A 22,769-nucleotide genomic window follows, 5' to 3' on the forward strand; every position below is an offset into this window, starting at 1 on the left:
TAGGTTATTCAATTCCATTATTGTAAAAAGCTAGATTCTCCTCCATTCTAGAATGGTTCGATCCAACTTGTCACGTGCCACCTCTCGTTACCTGTCAAATTAATGATTTATTTTTGTGAACACATGTCTGACATCTACAGGTCTGAAGAGTGGTTGCATCAGATTGATTTTTTTTTTAAATTGTGTGTGGAAAAATATGTATTAATAATTAAGTTATTCCTTTTATCATAAAGATTTCTTCTATGATCCAAAAAGAGGACACTTAAGGATAGTTATTTTTGTGGACTAATACAAATGAAGTTTCATAAATCTCGATTTTTTTTTTTTTTTAAACCCAAAAATGTTTTGCACTGGCTGAAAACATTTCACATTGAGTACATCACTGAAAAAAGGATGAGAACCATGTACAGCTCTAACTGAAGCACTCTTAATTGAATCAGCTGGAGACATAATTTTTCCTCTCTTTTTTTGTAATATTCCTGCATGTGAACAAGGATGGACTTGGACGTTGGTTAAGTCTGCCTGCTTCTTTCATTGAAATAATGCTGGAGCGACCTCAGCTAACACATGTTGTTCGCTGCAACAGGTCCTTGATGCAGACAGCCAACTGATGTCCCTCTCCCTTCGCTCGTCACATTACGCTAAAAAATACATCCGATTTATAAATGCACATCTGTGCCTCAAAACTTGTCTTATATGGATGACCAATTAATCTCCCTTGACTGGCATCGAGCCATTCTTGATGGAAAAGAGGCTATCGGCAGTTGGATATTACTGAAAGGAGCGCATCAGGGGAGGTTAGAAATGGGAATAGGCAATGCTTACTAAATAAAGTGGGTATACACTTTATATGGCTGTATAGCCTCCACTGCACCACTGCTCATCAGAATGAAGTCACTTACATGTCACCGTTTTGGATCAGAGGAAAAAAGATTGACGAGGGAGGAGCGAACACAGTTAGTCCATAGTATCGAACGGAAACTTCCGGCGTTTGTGGGCTTTTGGATGGCTTTCGGGTTCCGGGTGCCGGCGTTCCGTTGCAAGGGATCGATCGTCAATGTAATATAGTCGTAGAAAATGTTACGCGTACGTTATTTTTCCCGTTTGACAGAGGTTATAACAATAGTTCCTTCCGCAGGTGAATTATTTACGGCTGACGCAAATTGGCCGTGTGCTCCTACAGACACATTTTCGCCACTTCAGCATTTTCTACAGTTAACAATTGTAGCTAATAAATAAAATGTTGCTGTTTTCTTGGCCGACTCGGTGCAAAATCTCTCCTCCTAAGCTCCGAAACCAAAACGAAACTAAAAGACAAGATAGGCTTGTAAATTCTCTTGCACGAGCGGTACAGGGAGGTGTAGGGGAGGTACGAAATGCTCCTGTCTTGCTCCTGTTGTCAAAAGCGCATTTCAAGCCGTTTTCATCTGCACGGATGGGGTCAGTGCAAGAGCACAGAATAAGTAAGGAATGCTTAGCTTTCATGTTCGGGCCCCTTTAAGAACTTCACACCGGGCCCAGGGCTGCTGTTTTCTCTATGCACAGCACACACAGGGTGTAGGGCACCATCTTACGTGGGTGTCCCCCGCACATAAGATAGCAACATCAAAGATTGCACAGCCTTGAACATGCATATAACGTGACTTTAAAAAGTCACTCCAAGACATGGTCAAAACTTGACAGGCGTGCCAACTGGTATAGTCCAAAACTGGAGTGTGGGTTTTAACAGAGGTTCTAACAGCCAATGGGCATATTTTGGGCATTTTTACTTTTTCATTGGCTACTTAGATGCAAAGGCAAAATCACCAAGACAAAGAACCTGTTAGGATCAAATATATTGTTGCTCTAAAATTGACTATGGTCTGTATTGTCAATCATGTGGTAGGGTTTAAACAGGATCAATTACTAAAAGTGAATCACTTTTACAGGTTACTTTCTTCTTTTATCAATCAGTGAAAGCTTGCGCGGCTGCTCTCTTCCTTCTTGGAGTTGAAAACTTGTACCCTATAGCTGCAGCTACCTGAGGTAATTCAACACAACAGCTAAATTCGGCACCCCACTGTCATGCTCAGGTGAAAACTGGAGCGATCATTGATTAGGACTTAAAATGTGTCTTGAGGTGAGAGGCATGAAAGAATGCTGGGAAAAGGCCGGGTACAAGGAAATAAAAGGAGGTAAGAGGGCAGGTACACCTTCCATAAATCTGTAATTATTACTCAACAGTTTACTTAGAGTATGTGACGTCCTCTCTCTCTCCCTCTTTCTCTCTCTCGCTCTCTCGCATGCGCATGCACACACACAGCATTTGTTCAGCCCGATAAGCAGAAGGAGAGAAGGGGGGAGGGAAAGAAGGAGGCAAAGCACAACCTACCAAAAGAGTAGAACCGGAGAGAATAGTTAGCAAGCCTCTGAGTGTGTACAAAGAGAGCGAAGGGTGTGTGAGTCCCCAGATAGGTGGACAGCAAAAAAACAATTTAAAGTCCCCACATACTGACAGAGAAGCCAAAGTGTATCATGTCTCTAAATGGAAGGGTGGCTCTGGTGACCGGGGGAGCTCAAGGCATTGGGAGAGCCGTGGTCCAGTCCCTCCTACAGAACTCAGCTAAGGTCAGTCCTGATCGGTCGCACTCGCTTCTTTTCACCTCCGATTTTTACTCGCTGCATTGCAAGGTAGCCATTAAACATTGTGTTTTCATTAACAGACACCTCTTGGCTCTTATCTATTCTGTACAACCTGTTTTGACCTACCTGCTTTGGCTTCACCTGGCAGCACAGATTATCTGTGCTACCTTTATATGACTTTACAATTTATATATATATATATATATATATATATATATATATATATATATATATATATATATATATATATATATATATATATATATATATATATATATATATATAGGGGGTGTCAACACACTGTAGTTATAGTTTCTGAGGATTGGTATGACTGTGAAGTCAAATAAATTTAAAATGTGTTGGACACACATTTATCTATTTTGGAACTCAGAGGCCAGTAAAATCTGTGCAAAAAGAGATGAGGGACAAAAAAAGTGTGTTTTTTACCCCCGAAAATGTTAAAAATTGAAGACAACTTGCAAATGTGGTATTTTTGCCAGAAATTTCAAATCAGCATTTCGTGGGCCGCATAGAGTGGCCCTGGCCTTAAGTTTGACACCTGTGATATATATATATATATATATATATATATATATATATATATATATATATATATATATATATATATATATATATATATATAAACAAAACAAAAAAATACACAGTAATAGAGTATCATCACTATAATGAATAGACTATCATCCTGAGCATATTATGGAGTAGATGGAGTGGAAGAAACTGTCAGAACATTCTATAGTAGTGATTTAACAAGGAATTCAAATTATTTTTTAAAAGGTGATTGGACATAAATGCATTATTCTTCAATATGATGTTTGGTCATTTTAAAACTAACCCCAAATTGCAAATACATATGAATGTTGTTCAAACTGAAATTGTGCATGAAGCAAACTATTTTGGTGTGATAATTGATGTTATCATAGAAAGCTCACATCAGACAAATAAAAACAAAAGGTTCCCAAATCAGTAATGAATTAAAAAGCATGCTTCTATTATGTATCAATTCTACCTTTTTAGTGTGGAAAAATGTACCAGCATTCCAATCACTAGATTGTAATGCAGAAGCATGTAGTGAAGTGTTCACAGGGTGAGTTTTTCTCGAACATACAAATCTGATCAAATTAGTTGAGCTTGTAAAATATAGTATGTTAATATTCTTGTATAAAGCATTCAACGATGAAAAAAATGAAAGAAAACGCTCATAAAATGTTACATTACCTAAAATTCAAGACACAATACCCAGGACTAATTTTGTGTGTATGTGTGTGGAACAATCAGATACAGTTGAAATAGAACAAACAGATGCACTTCAAACAGCTAAACCAACAGACAGTCGCGTCACAGTACTTGGAGAAGGTCTTAAACATCGATACTCTGTTTTACTGGCGCTCGAGCATACGTGTTATCTCATTCCAACTGCAGTATGGTTGTATTGACTTATTATGATTGATGTATGCAATTTGTGCTTGTTTGTTTGTTACCTTGTTGGGACCGGTTACCCTTACCATTGCTGAGATGAAATTGTTGTTGCGATGTGTTCAAAATTCCTTTGGTAAAGCCACTATGACATCATTCTTAATTGTTTCATTGTAATTACACAATCTACTATTTGTCATGAAGTAGCAAAACATTTTTTTTTAATATATGGAAGAAGAGGTAGGATTAAATATGTTTTCTTCTACCCACTCTCTTACCGGGAAGGCCGAGTTGATACTACCGTTTAGTTGTAAAATTGTCTGTATGTTGCCTGAAATTAATGAGTAAGTATGCAACATATTTTGTAGAATACATTCTACTCTAAAAATTTAAACTGTATCTGTTACCAGTCTTAACAGAGTAAAATTTCGAAGAAAATGTATCATAAAACTTACTCTGCAAACTTTACTGTGCAGTAAATACCTGGATTATATTGTGATGTGTAGAACATATATTAATCAATAAAAAATTGTACCTCACTGTTTATGTTGCTTGGTTGGAGTTTGCTGTACATCTCTTTAATTAATGTGAGAGTTAAATTGTGATATATATATATATATATATATATATAGTTCGCTCCGGCCTTCCTGTGTGGAGTTTGCACGTTCTCGGCTTCCTCGCACATTCCCAAAACAGAAGTAGCCGTTTTGGACACTCCAAATTGCCTTTAGGTATGTTTGTGAGTGTGAACGGTTGTTTGTCTCGGTGTGCCCTGCATTTGGCAGCAAACAGTTCAGGGTGGTCGCCGCTTACTGCCCGAATCCAGCGACCAGTGCGAGGATAAGTGGCTATGGAATTGAACTAAATATAATAATAACGAAATAAAGATGGGTAGACAAATCTGTCATACATAGGTTGGAGTATTCTATTGTCTCTTGGGAAACAGGAGCAGGTGCAAAATGGGTTAATAAAAGTTAAAATAGATGATTTTCATGAATAAAAGAAGCTCCCATAATTCCCTAAATATAAGACACACTTCTTTCCCAAAAATGAAGGTAAAAAGTATGGGTGCATCCTATAACTTCAAAATAAACTTAAAAATTAGATTTTTTTTTTCAACATCATTCGAGGAAGGTTGATCTGTCATCCACATAGGACGGTTTTTGACGCACACGTGTATTTTTACAGTATGTCTTACTTATAATAATTAGCGTAAAGGGACGAGCTAGAGGAGCGGGGACGTCAGTAGGCTGTTAGCATCAAGTGCCTGTTACAGCTAACAGGAGCTTAATTAACAGGAGCAGAATTCTTTTCAATTAAACAAAAAAAAAAGCAGGCAGACTGAACCAACGGTTCATCCGGGTTCACACAGGAATATTACTAAAACTGAGAGAAAAAGTGATGATGTCTCCAGTTGATTCAATTAAGAGTGCATTGGTTAGAGAAAATGGAAAGTTATTCCATTTGACCTATTCATAAATTGTGGTCTTTTGGCATATACACACAATCATAAACTTGGTGAAACACAGATGTTGCTCAACTTCAGGTATCTATGGTAAAATGAACTCGAGAAAAAGGAAAAACAACAGCTTTGAACATATTCAACGTTGCACTGGCAAGGCGTTTACTGACCGCTCACAATGTGGGAAATCTGAACGACGGTTAACTTAACACGCAACAACTACAGTATATAACTTACTGATATGAACACAAGAAAATATGAAGAGTTTATAAAGAAGAGATTTGCTTTGTTTTGTTTTGTTTTGTTTTGTTTTGTTTTGTTTTGTTTTTTTGTCACATTGTTGCCAAAGTGTTACATGGTAAGACAGAAAATACGAGTTTGACCTCAAAATTAAGGGTGCATCTTATACACAGGTGCGTCTTATATTAGTGGAATTGCGGTAAAGATATAATGCAACTATTCCAGTCAAATGGAGCTTTGTCGCAGAAGGAACGTCGACAAATTTCCTTTTTCGGTGTGGGGACACTTAAGGAAAGAACTGCGGTGTTTCTATGTTGTTATACCCCTTTTGAAGTTTTGCTTAAAGCGTTTATGTCATTTAGGTAGCTGTGGTTGACCTGAACAAGGCCCGAGGCGAAGACTGCAAGAAACAGTTGGATGCGGAATTTGGAGATGACAGCAACATCTTTATTCAATGTGACGTGTCCAATGGAGACTCGCTGAGAGGTAACTGTCACTCTGTCATGTAAGTGTCCCGCGTGAAGTGACAGACTGTAATGAAGACAATTGCTGTAATTCACGTGTTCCTTAAAAGGAAATTCTTGCCTTTGCTCTCACGGCTTTAGCATTAACACAATAGCACATTGATAACAACAACGCCAACGGAAATCAGTTGGAGGAGGCACGACTTCAAGGTAAAGCATACAAACTGCAGGGTTTTTTTTGTTTTTTTTTTTAAGGGGGAGCAGGCCTTGCAATTGTTTTCCAGAGGCAATTACTTGCTTCTGCGCTTCCGTTTGTTGAAAGGCTGCGTTTGGGAACGGCTTCTACCAAGTTACTTCAAACCTGTAATGCATTTTTCGTTACTTATTACTGTCAACTCAAAGTAATTAGTTACATTACAATATTACTGTATTTGCAATGTGAGGCATTACACTACTATTGCAACACGTTTATATGTGTTTAACGTACTGTTTAACATGATCTTTTGTATGCTTTGTCTTGATACACATTGACCAGAACTTGTGGCAGCGTCTTACAAATTATGGAAATTCCTTTGAAAGTTTTATGATATCATAAGAGAATCAATGGCCAAAAAAAAAAAAAAAAAAAAAAATTCCAGCAGATCTTTAAAATCATGTACAATTTAAAAATGCAATGATTCTGACATTTCTATGTGATTGCAGCTGGACGTGCGAGATTTTGTGTACACAAAAATTCATTGTCCAAATTTCAGCCCAAACAAAACAATTGTAATTACAATTTTTGAGATGTGTTTTAATAGGATTTATTACATTGTTTTTCCTGCCATTTTTGCAAAATTCCATTGAGCGGCGGTCATATGTCAGCAACATAAAATTCTTTGTTGACTTATGTTTCACCTCAAGACAGTAGGTGGCGGTAGAGACCAGCTAATGGCTATGTCTTAAAGTGTCATTTTCACGTCACAGACTACAAAGACAGACTAAACTATTTTTCAATTTTTTTGTGGGTGGTAATAAATTTTACCTACATATGTTAGGCTAGAACCAATGCAACAAGAACAATTTGAGTGGTTGAAGGGAAAAAAAAATCATAAATAACTTTAATTATTATGCCTTTAAAAGCATTTACAAAATTAGGCAAAAAAAAATGCAACGTGTATGCAGTAGTTTGCAAAGTGTGTGTACAAGGATTAATAGCAATTGTACAGTGAAAATTAGCGTTAGCTTATCTTGTCATTATTGCTTGTTGCGATCGTCCCGACAAGGTTTCCAAATGCTGGTGAATCCACTGTGAAAAAAAGCAGTATATCTTCTACCTACAAAATACTCTTCCACGAGTCTCCTAACCTCTTGAGGTGGAAGAGGCATCACTGAGCAAGAGTACGATCATTTTGCCTACTATGTTTTATCCCCACTCTTTTCTTTTTTGCTAACTTCACATTATTATTGTCAAATAACTGGTGGTATTTGGCGAAGTGGACAGCTCTTTAGGTATCGTGCACAAAGTGCACCTAACTATTATATTCTTCTCGTCTTTATTTCTGACGAACTGAAAGGAATGGATGTATGTCCATCGTGTGGACGTATGTCCATTTTCAACCTGTCATCTGCTGCTGCCTCATTCATCTCTGCTGTGGTAGATCCTAATAATAGGAAGTAAACATTTTGCCCTGAACTTTTCACCTTGGATCTCACGTTGTTTTTAACATATTTTGGGAAAAACCCACCACAAATTTTGGGGGAAAAAAAACAATACTTTCAGGTTAAATATGCATTGTACATTCTCATTTGTACCAAGTAAACTACTACTATTTTTTGTGTGTAATGCATTACACTACTGCGCTACAGCAGAAAAGTAATGCATTACACTAATTACATTACTTTTGTAATGCATTACTCCCAACACTGCTGACAAGCACCAATCAGAGTTCATTCGAAAGCTTGTCTGGTCTTGTACATAGTCACTTGACTGATTCTTTCGCTGCATTTATGCTGCGGGTTTGACAGTGCGGCACGTTGAACGTTGTGCGCTGTAAATGGGGAAATGTAACTGAGTGAGTGAGACGACGAGCGAAAGGAAAGAGATCTTGATATGGGACGCTTACTGTAAAAGCCTGCAGGCTAACAAGGATGGAATGCTGTTTGGTGTTGCTTCTTAATATGCGCTAGTGTTACTGTTGTGGAGCAGTGGTTTTACCTCTGTGTTACAGAGGTAAGTTTTCTGAAGTCAGGTGTGTTTGTTTCTAATTGAGTAGTGACCAAGTGTGGAATGCAGCCACTATTTACACATGCCGGTTTTACCACCTTGAGTTTCGTCAGTTGTTAATGAAACCTGATCTGTCTGATCACGTGGAGATAAACAACAAGCTGCGGTCTCGTTGTGAGAGAGATTTACGTATACGCTCTGTGGTCCTTCACCATATTGGAGACTGCTAAATAGCTTGCTCAGCAGCTGTCCATAATTCAGAATTTTTCTGAAAGTTAACTTTAACATCGAATGTCTTGATTTCGAATAAAACATTTACATTGTTCTCATTGAAGTTGTGTAACATTTAGCACTTAATCCAATCAGTTTATTTAAATCTAACGGTAGGTAAGATATATGGGACCTTAATCCCTGGGTGTCCGAAGATTTTTCACTAGCCTGGCCTTATTAACACCCAACTTGGGCTGACTTTGAAAGGCTCATAATATTGTCAAATATAAATATATACATTTACTTTTAACCGTTCGAACTTTTCAGCGGCATCTACTCTACCCAGATAGATAGATAGATAGATAGATAGATAGATAGATAGATAGATAGATAGATAGATAGATAGATAGATAGATAGATAGATAGATAGATAGATAGATAGATAGATAGATAGATAGATAGATAGATAAATGCAATAGTAAGTAACTACGCTGTATGTTTATATATTTATGAAATTGAAATAGGAATATTTATTATGTCATAATTAGAGTATTCTGACTTTTAAAGACTTTTGCGTTTTGGGACTCCAGCCTGCAGTAAGCCAACCACTGAAGTCATTGAAAGGCTTTGCAAATGTCATTAATTGACCACCAGCACCACCTGGTTGTTTTGGGGTGTCAACACAAAAATGTCTATTGCGCCTTGTTCGTGAGTTGAAATTGAAAGGATTAATGCAAAAATCGGGAAAATGCATGATAATACATGGGGTTTTCAATACGTCCAAAATTGACATTATTTCCCATTTTAAATGGCAGTAAATGACCCCGAAATGGGCTAAATTTGTTCTCAATCAACAATAAGGTGATGATAACGCCCATACCATGAGTGTTCCACCTGTTGTACTCATAGTAGCCAGTTAAAAATATATTACAGCTCAAGATGACATTAATTTCACAGCAGAAGGCACTGCTCAAGAATTTTGAATTATTCTTGTAGCAGTTGCTTTTCAGTAAGTTGAATTGCATAAGGCTAAGCTTGTTCATCAGTATGACATCACTTTAGAGCAGGAATTGCCACTATAGTGGCATAGTTCAGCAGTAGATTGCTTGTCTTCCAACTCGAAGGTTGTGGATTGAATTCATGACCCAGGCAACCATGTCACAGTATTTTTGAGTAAGATACCAAATGCCCCGTTCCTCCAGATGCTCCGTTATCAGTTGGTGAATGAGTAGTCAACTATGCTGTGAGGACTTTGAAAGGTGGAAAAGGGTTATATACGTAAATGATCTACCTTTTTTATTTGTTTTTTTTCCTTGAATTGGGATAATGGAGGTACCACTTTTTTCATTTTGCTTCAGAGGTAGTTTTAGAAAACATGCATTAAAAGATTGCGGTCATAAAGTGGGTGTCAAGTTTTGATTCTGCCTTGTGATATGTCTGAAATCATTCATGAATGCTCTTTGATATCTGTCATTTAGATGCCTTCCAGAGCACAGTGGACCAGTTTGGTCATCTTGACATTGTCATCAACAATGCTGGAATCAACAATGAAAAGAACTGGGAGAAGACCATAAAAGTGAACCTGGTGATGATTCAATATTCCAGAGTTTTATCGGCATATGCATAGTAATACTACACAATGAAATTCTTATTCTGTTCACTTTCCCTGAGTAGACTACATTCCATAATCAAGCAAATAAAAAAGAAGGCAATTAAACAAAAACAAAAAAACTGTAATAGAGCAGTAATAATGAACCACTAATAAATGAATAGACTTACATGCTAAGCATATTATGGAGTAGATGGAGTAGAAAAGAAAAACTGTAAACGTATGAGGATGACATGAGTGCAAAACATAATGTAGTGCAAAATATGATGTATTTAGCAACTTTCCTGCACTGTGCAGGGTTGTAAGGTGCATGTGACTGGTGAAGAGGCAGATTAGTGCGTGGGGGATTCCGTATAGCCTGTGGGTAGAAGCTGTTTGCCAGCCTGGCAGTGCTGGCTCTCAGGCTCCTGTAGCATCTGCCTGGTGGCAGCAGTTCAAACAGGTCGTGGTGTGGGTGAGTGTTGTCCCTGATGAGGTTGTGTGTCCTCCACAGAATTCTGGTGAGGTAAATGTCCTGCAGTGAGGGGAAGGCTGCTCCACAGATGCGCTGTGAGGTCTTGATCACACGCTGGAGAGCCTTCCTGTCTTGTGCTGATCATAGGTGTGGTGTTATACTTGCTTAGTAATATTACGATCTCCAATTTGCTCCATCGAATCCTCAACTAGAAAGTATTTTTGTGTTCTTGTGATTTGTTTTGATTCCCTTTCAACCAATCATTGGACTGTAGTCTGTATGTCTCACAGGAAACTGGGGCAGGTGGTTGCATCAAGACAAGGGTGCTTCTACTTGCATCCTATTTGCTCCTACTCATAGACTGTATATCTATGACATAACTTTTGACAAGGATCAAAGTCCTCAGTCTCTCTGGTTAGGACAGGTCTATTCAGCAGTGCTGCAGAGAAGAGGGTTAGTTGTCTGAGAGATTTCTAAAGTTTTGCATGGAAGAGAAATGTGACCTAAAGAAAACATGATCAGTTTTGCACTGACCTTTTTTTCTTACATGTGTGCTTTAGGCCTGTCATCCTTAAACATGAATCAATTTGTGATCCAGCATTTTGTTATAATGTTTCTGTTTCAAATCTGACCGTTCATCATAATACAAATTCAGTAGTGATATTCTGGTCAAGGACCAAGGTGAGACTATGTTGAAGTCGTCAAAAGAAAGATGTGAATTCCTCAGTAATGTCAGTGAAGTTAGGCAAATGATAGCTCACATCGACAAAAATGACAAGCGAGAAACGGAGAACATGACGGGGAGAGGAACAGCACAAAATATTTCACACTGGTCAAACAACTGACTTGAGTTTTTAAAGCTTGAGATGGTGTACACAGAAATGCACACAATAGAGGACTGTACAGTTAATGTTTTTTCTCAAGTTGGCTGCGCACAGAGAGCAACATTTATCTTGACCATCTTTGCATGTTGGGCTAATTAAGAAGAGGAAATTCCTCATCAGCAAACAAACCAGCACTTGTTTTCCAGGGGATCTACACTATCTGATGTTTTATCTGGTTGTCTTGACGTGCTGAGAAGCAAGTAAAGCTTCTTTGTAAAACAATTGAAAGAAATGAACCTCATTGGTCATATATATATATATATATATATATATATATATATATATATATATATATATATATATATATATAGTGTTTTCCTGTCTTTAGGAATGTTACCATAATGAGCGTGTGCCTTTATAGACTTCTGTCATAAATGGGACCTACCTGGCTCTGGAACATATGAGTAAGGAGCATGGCAAGGAAGGAGGCACAATAATCAACGTATCCTCTATGGCAGGTAAGTTACATACAGTGGTCACTGTCGGACTTTTGCTGACGGACCAAATGAAGACAAACCTTTTTGAAACAATCGACTAAACCCCTAGATTTGCTCCATCGCTTTAATCCGACATCGTATTGTCAGCTGTATTGTGTGACGAAAGAAAAAAAAACGATTTAACTATCAAAAAAACAAAACAAAAGTGACTGAATAAAAGTATTATGTTCATATTACAGTGATCCCTCGTTTTTCAAGGTTAATAGAGACCGGAACACCCTCGCGATAAGTGAAAAACAGATTTACGACACTCTCTTTCGTGGTCACTCCTCTCCTGCTGCTCCTTCCGCATCTCACTCACAGTGTGTGAGTTTCACCAGGAAGGCAACCCATCTGTCAATCAGCTCACATGCATTCCGACAAGACACGTGATTGGCTCCCAGCTAAACCATCGACCAATAACAGCAGGGGTTGATTACAAATCATGGGCAGGAGTAGATCCTACTTCGCTGATTTCACTTTTCACGGGGGGTGTTGGTACCCATTAAACTTGAAAAACAAGGGGACACTGGATAATAATAATAATATTTTTCTCCTGTGTCAAACTATTTTGAATTCATCAGACTACGATTGCCGTTTTTCGTTTAATACTTATCCCCTATTGTTTTATTTTAGTAATTTAATGTTTTACTTGTTTTATTTCTTAAATGGCACTGAATGTGGGGAACTTTTAATTTTGTTGGACAGTTCCTTGAACGATGACAATAAATGTATCTTTCTGTAGCTATTCAAGGTACGGTAGGTGAGTATGTGAATGTAGACAGATTCGTAAATTGAGAACTTGAACTTTCGGCTATGTTCCTTCATTATCACAACAGACCCAAGCAGTGTCCACCAGGCAGGCTCGCAGTGGGTAAAATCTGGACATAGCATAGCTCCTGAGGTGGACCTGCTATCAGGTGAAAGAAAACATGGCTCGATAGTTTTCTTCACCGGTGGGGGTTCTGAGTTGTGCTTTGTCTAATCCACCGCTTAGGTACAGGCCTCAGTGTGACTTAGGGACACACAGACCGCTCCACCATGATATGTTGACAACTGAATATTTCTTAGGAGGTTATAGCTATACGATTACCGTGATTAACATTAACTCTGATATTTTCTTTCATCGTTCTTTCAACTGCAGCCTTTCTGCACTCTCCTCATCAGCCTGTCTACACAGCCACAAAACATGGAGTCATTGGTTTCACCAGAGCAATGGCCGTAAGAAGCACACGTGCACCCATGACAAACGCAAACATTTAGTAGCCACTGGCCGAGTGGGACGTCAATGTCATTTTTTTTACAGGATGCGTCTTCTCAAAGTGATTACGGCGTGCGTATCAATGTGCTGTGTCCTGCCTTTGTCGACACTCCTCTGCTACACTCGGTAGAAAAGGAGGAAAACATGGGGAAATACTTTCGATTCAAGGATGATTTCAAGCGCAGCATGAACAAGTTTGGAGTTTTACAGTGAGTCTGCCCTCTGTGACACATGCAAAAATAAACATAAACAATTGCCAGAGACAAGACATTCAAGAGATTTGTTGTCATATGTATAGTTGTACCACACAATGAAATTCTTATTGTTTCACTTCCCCGAGCAGCAGACTGTATTCCATAATTGAGCAATAAATAGCAATAAACAACAAACAGAGACAATGGTGCTAATAATGTAGTGCAGAATATCATGTAGTGCAAAATTTAAAAAAAAATGTTTTAGTGCAAGAAATGTTTACGCGTGCAGTAGGAGGCAGATTTCGTTTGTGAGGGATTTGTTGAGAATCCGGAGGGCTTGTGGGTCGAAGCTGTTAGCCAGTCTGGCAGTCCTAGCCCTCAGACTCTTGTAGCGTCTGTCTGATGGCAGCATTTCAAACAGATCGTTTTGTGGGTGTGTCTTGTCCTTGATGATGTTGCGTCAGTCATAGGTGAAGAGTGTGTAAAGCAGGGGTCTCAGCACACAGCCCTGGGGTGCCCCTGTGCTTAAAGTCCTGGTGCTGGATGTGCGTTTGTGGACTCTGACTGATTGGGGTCTGCCGGTGAGGAAGTTGAGCACCTGGTTGCAGAGGCGGGGTGCCAGACCAAGTGCAAGGAGCTTGTCCGTCAGTTTGTCAGGGATGAATGTGTTAAACGCTGAGCTGTAATCAACGAAGAGCATTCTTACATATGTGTCCTTGCATTCCAAGTGCGTGAGCTCTGTGTGAATGGCGGTGTATCGTCCGTGGACTGTTTCTGTCGATACGCAAATGGGAGGGTCCACAGTGTCTGGAATGGTCTTTTTGAGGTGCGTCATGACAATCCTCTCACAGCACTTCATTGTGATTGGGGTGAGCGCTATGGGACGGTAATCATTCAGGGAGGTCACAGTCCGTTGCTTGGGGACAGGGACTATGGTGGTGGCCTTGTAGCAGGTGGGGAGAGAGGCTCGTGCAAGGGACATGTTGTACAAGATGTACAAGATGTACTCTGACAAAAAGGTCCACATAAAATTTGGTGTACCATCTTTCTCCAAGTACAATTCGAGTTTTTTTCCATCATTTTCACATTTTATATAAATAGATTTATTTTTAAACAAAATATATAATATGCCATTTGTAACAACAACAATCATTTACCATACACGATAATATTGAAAATATAAATGCACAATATTTTGAAAACTATTTGAATTTGAAGTTAACTACCATCTTGTGATAGTAGTTTAATTCAAATCAATCATTCAACTACTATATGTATTAATTAATAGTACAATATGGATTCTGTCATTTCATGTTGAGGGTTGGCTTTTTTGATCCACACTTTAGCTCGATAGACTGCTCGCGTCCTACCTCGAGCGATATCCGTAAAAGTAGCATAAGCATGTTAGCCTAGGAAGTTAGCCGCAGTAGCTAAGTTACAGTGGTACTGAAGATGACAAACCAGGAAGTGGACATGATTGGCTGCAGCAGCCAAAGAGTATGAGACACATCGAGAGGAGGATCTCGCTACAGGCTGCAAATTGCCCGTTAAGGCAGATGACGCAGGAGGGAAAAAACGAAAACTTACCGGTTTTGTCAGATTTGGACAGTTTTAAATAACCGTGACTTCAAAATGGCGGCCCATGCCTACTTATGCACGAGGTCGACTTGTACGCGGAGAAATACAGTAAACCAGATCTAATTCTTCAAAATCAGGTAGAAACATTTGCCAAAAATGTACAGAAGAAAGCAGGGAACAAGCACGGCGTTTTGGGACCCCATATTGTGTACAGCACATTCCTGTTTATGACGCCTACAGGAGGAAACATACGAGTTGAATGTGAATATTGTTGAAGTCAGAAAGTCAAACGCATGGCAAAGACCGACCGACAAGTTTAAATGAGGCCAATATAACAGTTGCTCTTTTGAAAAAAGGTGATGTATGGTTCAGTGCAAAATGCTCATAGAGCTCTTAAAATGTGTGAATAAATAAAAGTGCTTATTTTTGAAAAGCCGTCTATAACACCTACTTTCTCCCTTGGATCTTTCTCTAGGCCATCAATGATTGCAGAAGGCATGATGAAATTGATCACTGACACCAGCCTCAACGGTGCAGTGATGAAGATTACATGCTCCAAAGGAATCCACTTCCACACTTATGAACCCATGTCCGCTTGACCCCCGCCTACTGAAATGTCCCTTGCTGTAAGAGGGTAGCGGTGCACAGCTGTGACCTGAACGACTAAAACATGTCATGACAAGTCTGACATGTCAGGACAACACGCAGTGGTTGTGTGGGAGTCGTGTCAGAATAGAATCCACAAATGTTTACATTCTATTCTAAGGCTCATCCGCTACCTTTATTTATTTTATTGTCATTGTACAGGTCAACAACTAAATTGGGGATTTGAAGATCTAAGTGCTGCTGTACCTGACCCGTGCGCGCCGCCATCTTATAGCACAACATACATACAGTACAAGAATGTAAACAACTGGAACATACCAAACATTTAACATTTAGATTGATTAAACAGAAAAAAAACATAAGGAATCGTTCGATGAAATGATCAAATGAATGCAACATTTCCTTTGCTACATGCAACCTTCAGCAAACCAAAACTGCAATACAGTTGACCGTTGTTATTCGCAGAGGATAGGGACAGAGAAAGCCAGAAAATAGAAAAAATCTGGAATTGATATCAACTACGCAAAGCAAAAAAACTGCTTTTGGTGGGGTTTGACTGAATAGTTAAAAAATAAATACCTAACTCCTGAAACAGACATAAACCAAAATGATGGTACAAATCTAGTTTTTGAAAATCTGGTAACTAGGGATCCAGTCTAACTTTTTCAACTCATTCAATGCCAGGGACGTATTTTTTAAGAGTCTGGGCATTCAGTTCTACATACTTAAGTAATGAATTGATACCTTAGAACAGTGGTCCCCAACCACCGGTCCGGATCAACTGCTACCAGGTCGTGTGGGCTGCATCCGAAATAATGTTTTGGAAATTATTTACTTTAACAGTTCATACGTTTGTGTTTGATCTTTGTTTTTTGGCGCCGCTTCTGGTTGCTGTTGATATTGCATACAAAAAATAGTGAACGAATCAAGTGATCCGCACCTCAAATTGCGTTATTTTGGCAACCACTACCCTTCGTCCGCACGGAACAGATTTTCAGAAACGCGTGTCTTTTGGAATTTATTTACGATGGGCAACATGGTGGACAAACTACTGCTTATTCGCGGTTTAGAAAAAAAAAAAACTTTATGATTCATCTTAAAAAAGACCGTGATCTAAATACCGTCAGCAGCTCCTGGCGAGCACCACGGTGAGGAGAGACGAGGAGTGTAGACCCTTTGAATTGTTTAGGATTCTATTCTTCCTCTGTTATACAGTAGTGTTGTTTGAATGCTGAAGAGTCCATTTACCGCCACCTAGAGTATGGGAGAATATCTTCTGACTGCGGGGGTGGGGGCTGCTCAGAGTATCAAGTCAGCGCGTCATGTCCCGGCGATTCCACCACGTCCGCCGCGCCCCACTCCGTTGCCTAACCGCAAAATCAAAAAATATTTATAGTCTTATCCAACAGGGTTTTTTTTCATTGTATGAGGAAGTAACAAAGAAGGAAAGGCTTCAATGCATAGATTTTTTTTTTTTTTTACACGCTGGGGAATTTTTTTTGCACATGCAGGTTTCGTTGTCGAGTTTTACTGTATCTGGGATTGCATGTCCAGACTCTTTAAAAAAAATGTGAAAATACATCCCTGGCATTGAATAGGTTAACTAGGAGCATAGTGCCCCCTAACCTGAAATTTTCAGCGCAAGTACAATCTTTGGGGGAACAGACTTAAACGTGCAATGCAAGTGGAATATTCACCCCATTTGTATTAACTAAAGCACTGAAAAATCCAGGGTTGCCTTAACATGCTCAAGGGCCACGGGACCATCAAATACCATCAAACACAGCATATATGGATTTATCTCTTTTAATTTTGAGATGTTATTTTTGTTTTTTGTTTTTTTTTACTGTTTGTACTTTACAATGACTTACACAAAGGGCTATTTTTTTTAACCAGTAGTTTTATATTCCATTACATGCTTTGATCTCAGGAGCTTTGTTTCTAAGAACTTCAAGTATTTAGAATAATGCAGCCGTTAAGCATGCTACTGAACACCCATAAATGGGTTTGTCTAGTGTTGTTTTTCTTTTAAAGAAAAATATATGTACATGAAAAAAAAAAAAAATATATATATATATATATATATATATATATATATATATATATATATATATATATATATATATATATATATATATATATATATATATGGGGGGCTTTTGTTAGTGTGTTTAATCTTATCATTTTGCAAGAGCAAAGACAATCAAAAGTTGTTGCATTAATGTTGTGATGAGTAAACTATAAACTATAAGCGAAAGATTATGACCCCTTAATGTATAATTATATTAAATACCACTGCTTTGAGTCGGCCAATATGCTGTGGTACGCTATACCACCACTTTGCTATTTTATTCTCCAGCGTACCAGCACACAGTCCCCATGTAATTAAGTAATTTGACCACCCCTAGTAAAAATAAACCAAGAACATAGTTAAATATTGAAAAAAAACAAAAAAGCTAGTTCATGATGCCATCATTGTAGGATATGGCGCAAGTCTTTGGCCTTGACGCGACTAGATGCTAACGAGAGTGTTGACATCTCCCAATGCACAGATCTGTGGTGCATTCAAATGCATTCAGACATTTCAAACTGGCAGAATTTATTTATATTTATTTATTACTACCAATGTAGATTTACTTACTCGTAAATTAAATTAATGAAATGTTGTTAACCACCGCCTGATTCACCAGGCAACAGTAAAATATGGCAAGTATGGCACTTATTTTTTCCCACATAAAAGATTTTGGCTCGGGGGCCACCTTGTCTTTTAAAATGACAACCGGGCCAAAAAATAAAATAAAATAAAAACGGTAGCCTATTTGCTAACAGTGCACGTCAAACGAACAGAGCAAAAGTTATTGTCATCATTAAAGTATTTACATACCTTTTCATGAGAACAGTATTGTTAATCACCCATTTTAGCCGTCATCTGGGATCTGTGGCTACTTTGTTGGTGTTCATCATACTAAAAGTCTGCTGACATACATACAGTAAGTAGAGCCCAACAACACCAACATCCTCAGTGCCATCCTCTGGATGTTTGGAAATTTGGCTGCACTTAATGAAGCATAAATCCAGTTTCAGGGAGTTGAACTTGACCATGTCACATCGGAGTTCAAACTGCAGCTCCTGTGGCACCGTTTCCGGGTTTTGTGAGAAGGGGCATGACTCCAATTGAAGTGCTCTTTCAGTTTTTCCAAAATCACAAAACCAACGGCAGAATTCCTAATGCTGGTCATCCAGTGGTTGTCTATATTTTTTTTTCACATGCTGTGGGACCTCTTTTAACGTAGCCAATCTGGGGAAATGAGAAAATCATTTTTCTGACTCACTTAAAACAATAAAACCAGCTTGTTTGTTTGCTTGCATTGCACAAACTGAATTTTCCCTTCTTCATTCAGCTCGTTCATCTGTGTCATTATGTCTACAATAAAAGCTAAATCACAAAGCCAATCTGTGTCATTCAGCTCAGGACAATTATCAGTACTATTCTCAAGTAGCTCCAAAAATGACATAACCTTCTGCTTGAGCTCCAGCAAACGTTAACATACCTTGCCTAAGCTTAACCAGTGAACATTAGAATAGTACAATAAGTCCGTGTGATCAGCAGTGATGGGCAAGTTACTTCAAAAGGGAAATTATTATTTATTACTTATTACTGTCATTTCAAAGTTAGTTACGTTACAATACTACTGCATTACTGTATTTGAAATGTTACACTACTTTTGCTTTACTTTTATGTTACTCTCACCACCTTAACTGGAAATATGGATTTGCCATACTAAATGTGGCTCATTACGCTCATTACACATCCAGTGAAAGTTTGGCTTGAGCCGGAAAACAATCCAAATAATTTGATCTGTATTGTATTATAAACTTTAAAGGACATGACTAGATACAGAATCTTTTTTTACCTGTGTTAATCATTTTATTACTTCACAGCACAGGTATACATTATTTGTGCTTTTGAAAAAACTGTTAGTGCATTCTACAATTTAAATGCTAATACTGTATTCAAATTCAAGTCCAGTTGACTAGGTCAGGGAGAGACGTTTCAAAAATACTGTAGTTTCGTGGGGCTAACATTAGCAGCTAGCCTTCAGCATTATTATAGTGTTTAAGGTACTGTTTAACATGACTTTTTGCATGCTTCATCTTGATACACATTGACCACAACTATTTCGTAACTAATAATAATAGCAATTGTACTATGAAAATTAGTGTTAGCTTACCTTGTCATTACTGCTCGTTGCGACAAGGATCTCGCTGACAGGGTTTCAAAATGCTTGCCAACGCACTGTGGGAAGCGGCAGCGTATCCTCTACATACTGTAGGATAGACTCCGCCACAAGTCTCGCAAAGTCTTGAGGTGGAAGTGGCATCCCTGAGCGAGAGAACGATCATTTTGCCTGCTTTGTTTTATCTCCCCTCTAAATCCTCCGTGTGATTTCTTTTTCCTAACTTCACGTTACAATGGCATCGCTCTACATGTTTTGTCAAATTACTGGTGCTATTTGGCTAAGTGGACAGCTCTTTCGCACACAAAGTGCACCTAACTATAGTATTTGTCTTGTCTTTATTTTTGACCAACTGAAAGTAATGGGTGTGTGTCCATCTTGTGGACGTATTGTCCATGTTCAACCTGTCATAAACTGTTGCCACACTCATCCAAGAGGTAAGTATTCCAACAAAAATCTAATGGAACTGGATGATGCCAAATGTTCATCTGTGAACTTAACTGATATGTAAAACAAAGGATGAGATTTTTTTCTTAAATTCATCAGAGCATTATATAGTACATACATAGTATTTAAATGAGTTTTAAGATTTTGCTAATACTGTATGTCTAGCAAACGCAAATCTAATTTAACTGGATGCCAAGGTTCATCAGTAAACTTGGAGCTAATATAGTACATGAATAAAAAATTTGATTTTTTTTCTTTAATTATTCACATAATTCAAGTGAGTTTAAATATAGTAAATCTGACAATGCAGTTTTTTTCAACTATATTTTGCCAGCCCCCCCCGAGAAAAGAGAAAACTTTTTGCCCCCCCCAGTCGATGCACTGACTATAAATAAGATTATTATTGATGAAAATTGTTTAAGTATACCTATACATGTATCCTTTTTAACATTAACAACAGAAAAACGCAATCTAAATCAAATTTCAACAACTGTTAATTATTTGTATCGCGTTTATAAGGGTTACAGCTTAGTCTAAAACGGAAAAAAAGAAGCAAGTGCACCAAAGTGCCTGAAACTAAAAGAAAATGATGAAAATTTCCTTTATTGCAATTATATTCCACACGACAGAAACAAAGCCTTTTTCCTGGGATCATCCGAGCCCCCCCTGGCATCACCTCACGCCCCCCCAGTGGGGCCCGCCCCACTATTTGAGAAGCACTGGATTAATGGAACGATGCATTTTTTATGGGGTAAATATTACTTGCCTTTTCATGCTTCTTTGACTTTTTAGCAATTACGTATCTTTTTTATGTATACAATTAGAGGAGAAAAACAACACAGGGTGTGCAAAGATATCTTTATTTGGCCGTCCATCTGTTCTATTCACAGTGATGAAATAAACTAAGTCAGAGACATACTGTGTATGTATATGTACAAACAAGATGGCTGACCCACCATAAGTACGTTTCTCCTCCAATAGAACTGTTGTCATACAAAGGATGGTTCTGACACAGTAACAATATGTACAAAACAGGAATCTTTGAAACATTGATCAACATTGATCTTATTGATCAAGAAATGCACCATTAAAATGACTTTATTTTGATTTTTATCATGATTGGCTCAGTAATCTCTTCCTACACAAACAATTTTGTTTTTCACACACCCTCTTCATGTACGTGTGTGCATCTGGGAGTGCGTGTGTGTGTGTCTGGAGAGAAGTGTTAGAAGGGGTTAATACGCACTCCCGTCCCTAGTGGGGAGAAGGGGTTGACTTTTGCCCACATCAGAGCATCATTCAGGGAAATAGCTGATTTGCCATCTTCAAGTAAAAACACTGGACCCTGCACGCCAAAAAAGAAGCTTAGTTAAAAAACTATAACTTACACACACATTACACACTGAAAGATGTTACAGAAGTTATACTGTACATCCCATAGACCACAATATTTGTACAAAAAATAAAAAAAAGATTGACAAATGCCTACAATAAATAGTAATCAGTGGGATCTATAGTAACATACATATACAGTGGGCCCCCGGGTTACGAACTTAATCCGTTCAGCGGCTACGCTCGTATCTCAAATTGCTCGTATAGCGGGCAATCCAAACCCATGTTAATTCGTGAATGCGTGCAACGCGCGCCGAAGTCTTAGGTAAAAACGACACAATGTATACATATATTAAAATTGAGTGACATAATCTGCTGTACACTTGCATTATAAGATAAATACAATGGATAAATAGCTTTTACCTTTGAAACGACGAGACTTAAGCTAGGTGTAAGCAGAGGGGGGCAGAGTCCAACGCTCAAAATTAACACGGCGATAGATATGCTATTGGTTTTACAGTGTTACAGTAACTCTTTCAGTCAGGGTGCAAATCACGCAGATACTAAAACATCATCCTCTTATTTCTTTCTTTACCGCTGCTAGTAATTTTAGAAGCTATGTCTAACAGATAAAGTTTGCAAAGTCTTCACAACATTCCGTTTTTCACTAATTTTCTCTCCTTCCTTCCATCCTGTCCCATCAAGCTAGATAAAGGCGTTCGGCCAATAGCATATCGGCATTTCTGTGATTGACGTGTGACGCCGGCCAATAGCATCTCCGTGAGTGAGACCGGGTGACCTTAATCGACCAATAGCATATTCGCATCTCCGTGACTGACTGATAATTATTCGCACTTTTTTTTTTAAACGGTTGGAATGTATTGACAATTAATTTAAAAAAAACCACACATTTAAACCAATGACAATTCTTTGTCCTGCAATCGGCACATTTAATTTCATGTCAGCTGTTTTTCCCTTTAGCTGTACAAACACTACACTTAAATGGTAATATATTTAGACACCGTGAGTGAGACAGTTAGTGTGACGTTGTA

At 38.3% G+C, this 22,769-nt stretch overlaps 2 protein-coding genes across 2 annotated transcripts in view; one reads left to right on the plus strand and one right to left on the minus strand.

Annotated features, from left to right (window-relative positions):
• The first annotated feature begins 2,368 nt into the window (after positions 1 to 2,368).
• On the plus strand, positions 2,369 to 17,754 carry hpgd (15-hydroxyprostaglandin dehydrogenase). Its single transcript, XM_088420140.1, has 7 exons — positions 2,369 to 2,607; positions 6,121 to 6,244; positions 10,117 to 10,223; positions 11,947 to 12,043; positions 13,206 to 13,282; positions 13,368 to 13,531; positions 15,570 to 17,754. The coding sequence occupies exons 1-7, from the start codon at positions 2,515 to 2,517 to the stop codon at positions 15,691 to 15,693; spliced, it is 786 nt and encodes a 261-aa protein (XP_088276266.1). The 5' UTR covers positions 2,369 to 2,514; the 3' UTR covers positions 15,694 to 17,754.
• Positions 17,755 to 21,226: 3,472 nt separating this feature from the next.
• The window catches only part of wdr17 (WD repeat domain 17), a 41,240-nt gene continuing 39,697 nt past the window's right edge, over positions 21,227 to 22,769 (minus strand). The window contains exon 32 of the mRNA XM_088420485.1: positions 21,227 to 21,730. Within this exon, the coding sequence (XP_088276611.1) occupies positions 21,611 to 21,730 (120 nt within the window). The 3' untranslated portion in view covers positions 21,227 to 21,610. The remainder of the gene's footprint in view (positions 21,731 to 22,769) is intronic.

This window comes from Hippichthys cyanospilos, chromosome 7 (assembly GCF_059441005.1).
Source record: "Hippichthys cyanospilos isolate Australia breed blue-spotted pipefish chromosome 7, RoL_Hcya_1.0, whole genome shotgun sequence".
NCBI classification, from domain to species: Eukaryota; Metazoa; Chordata; class Actinopteri; order Syngnathiformes; family Syngnathidae; genus Hippichthys; species Hippichthys cyanospilos.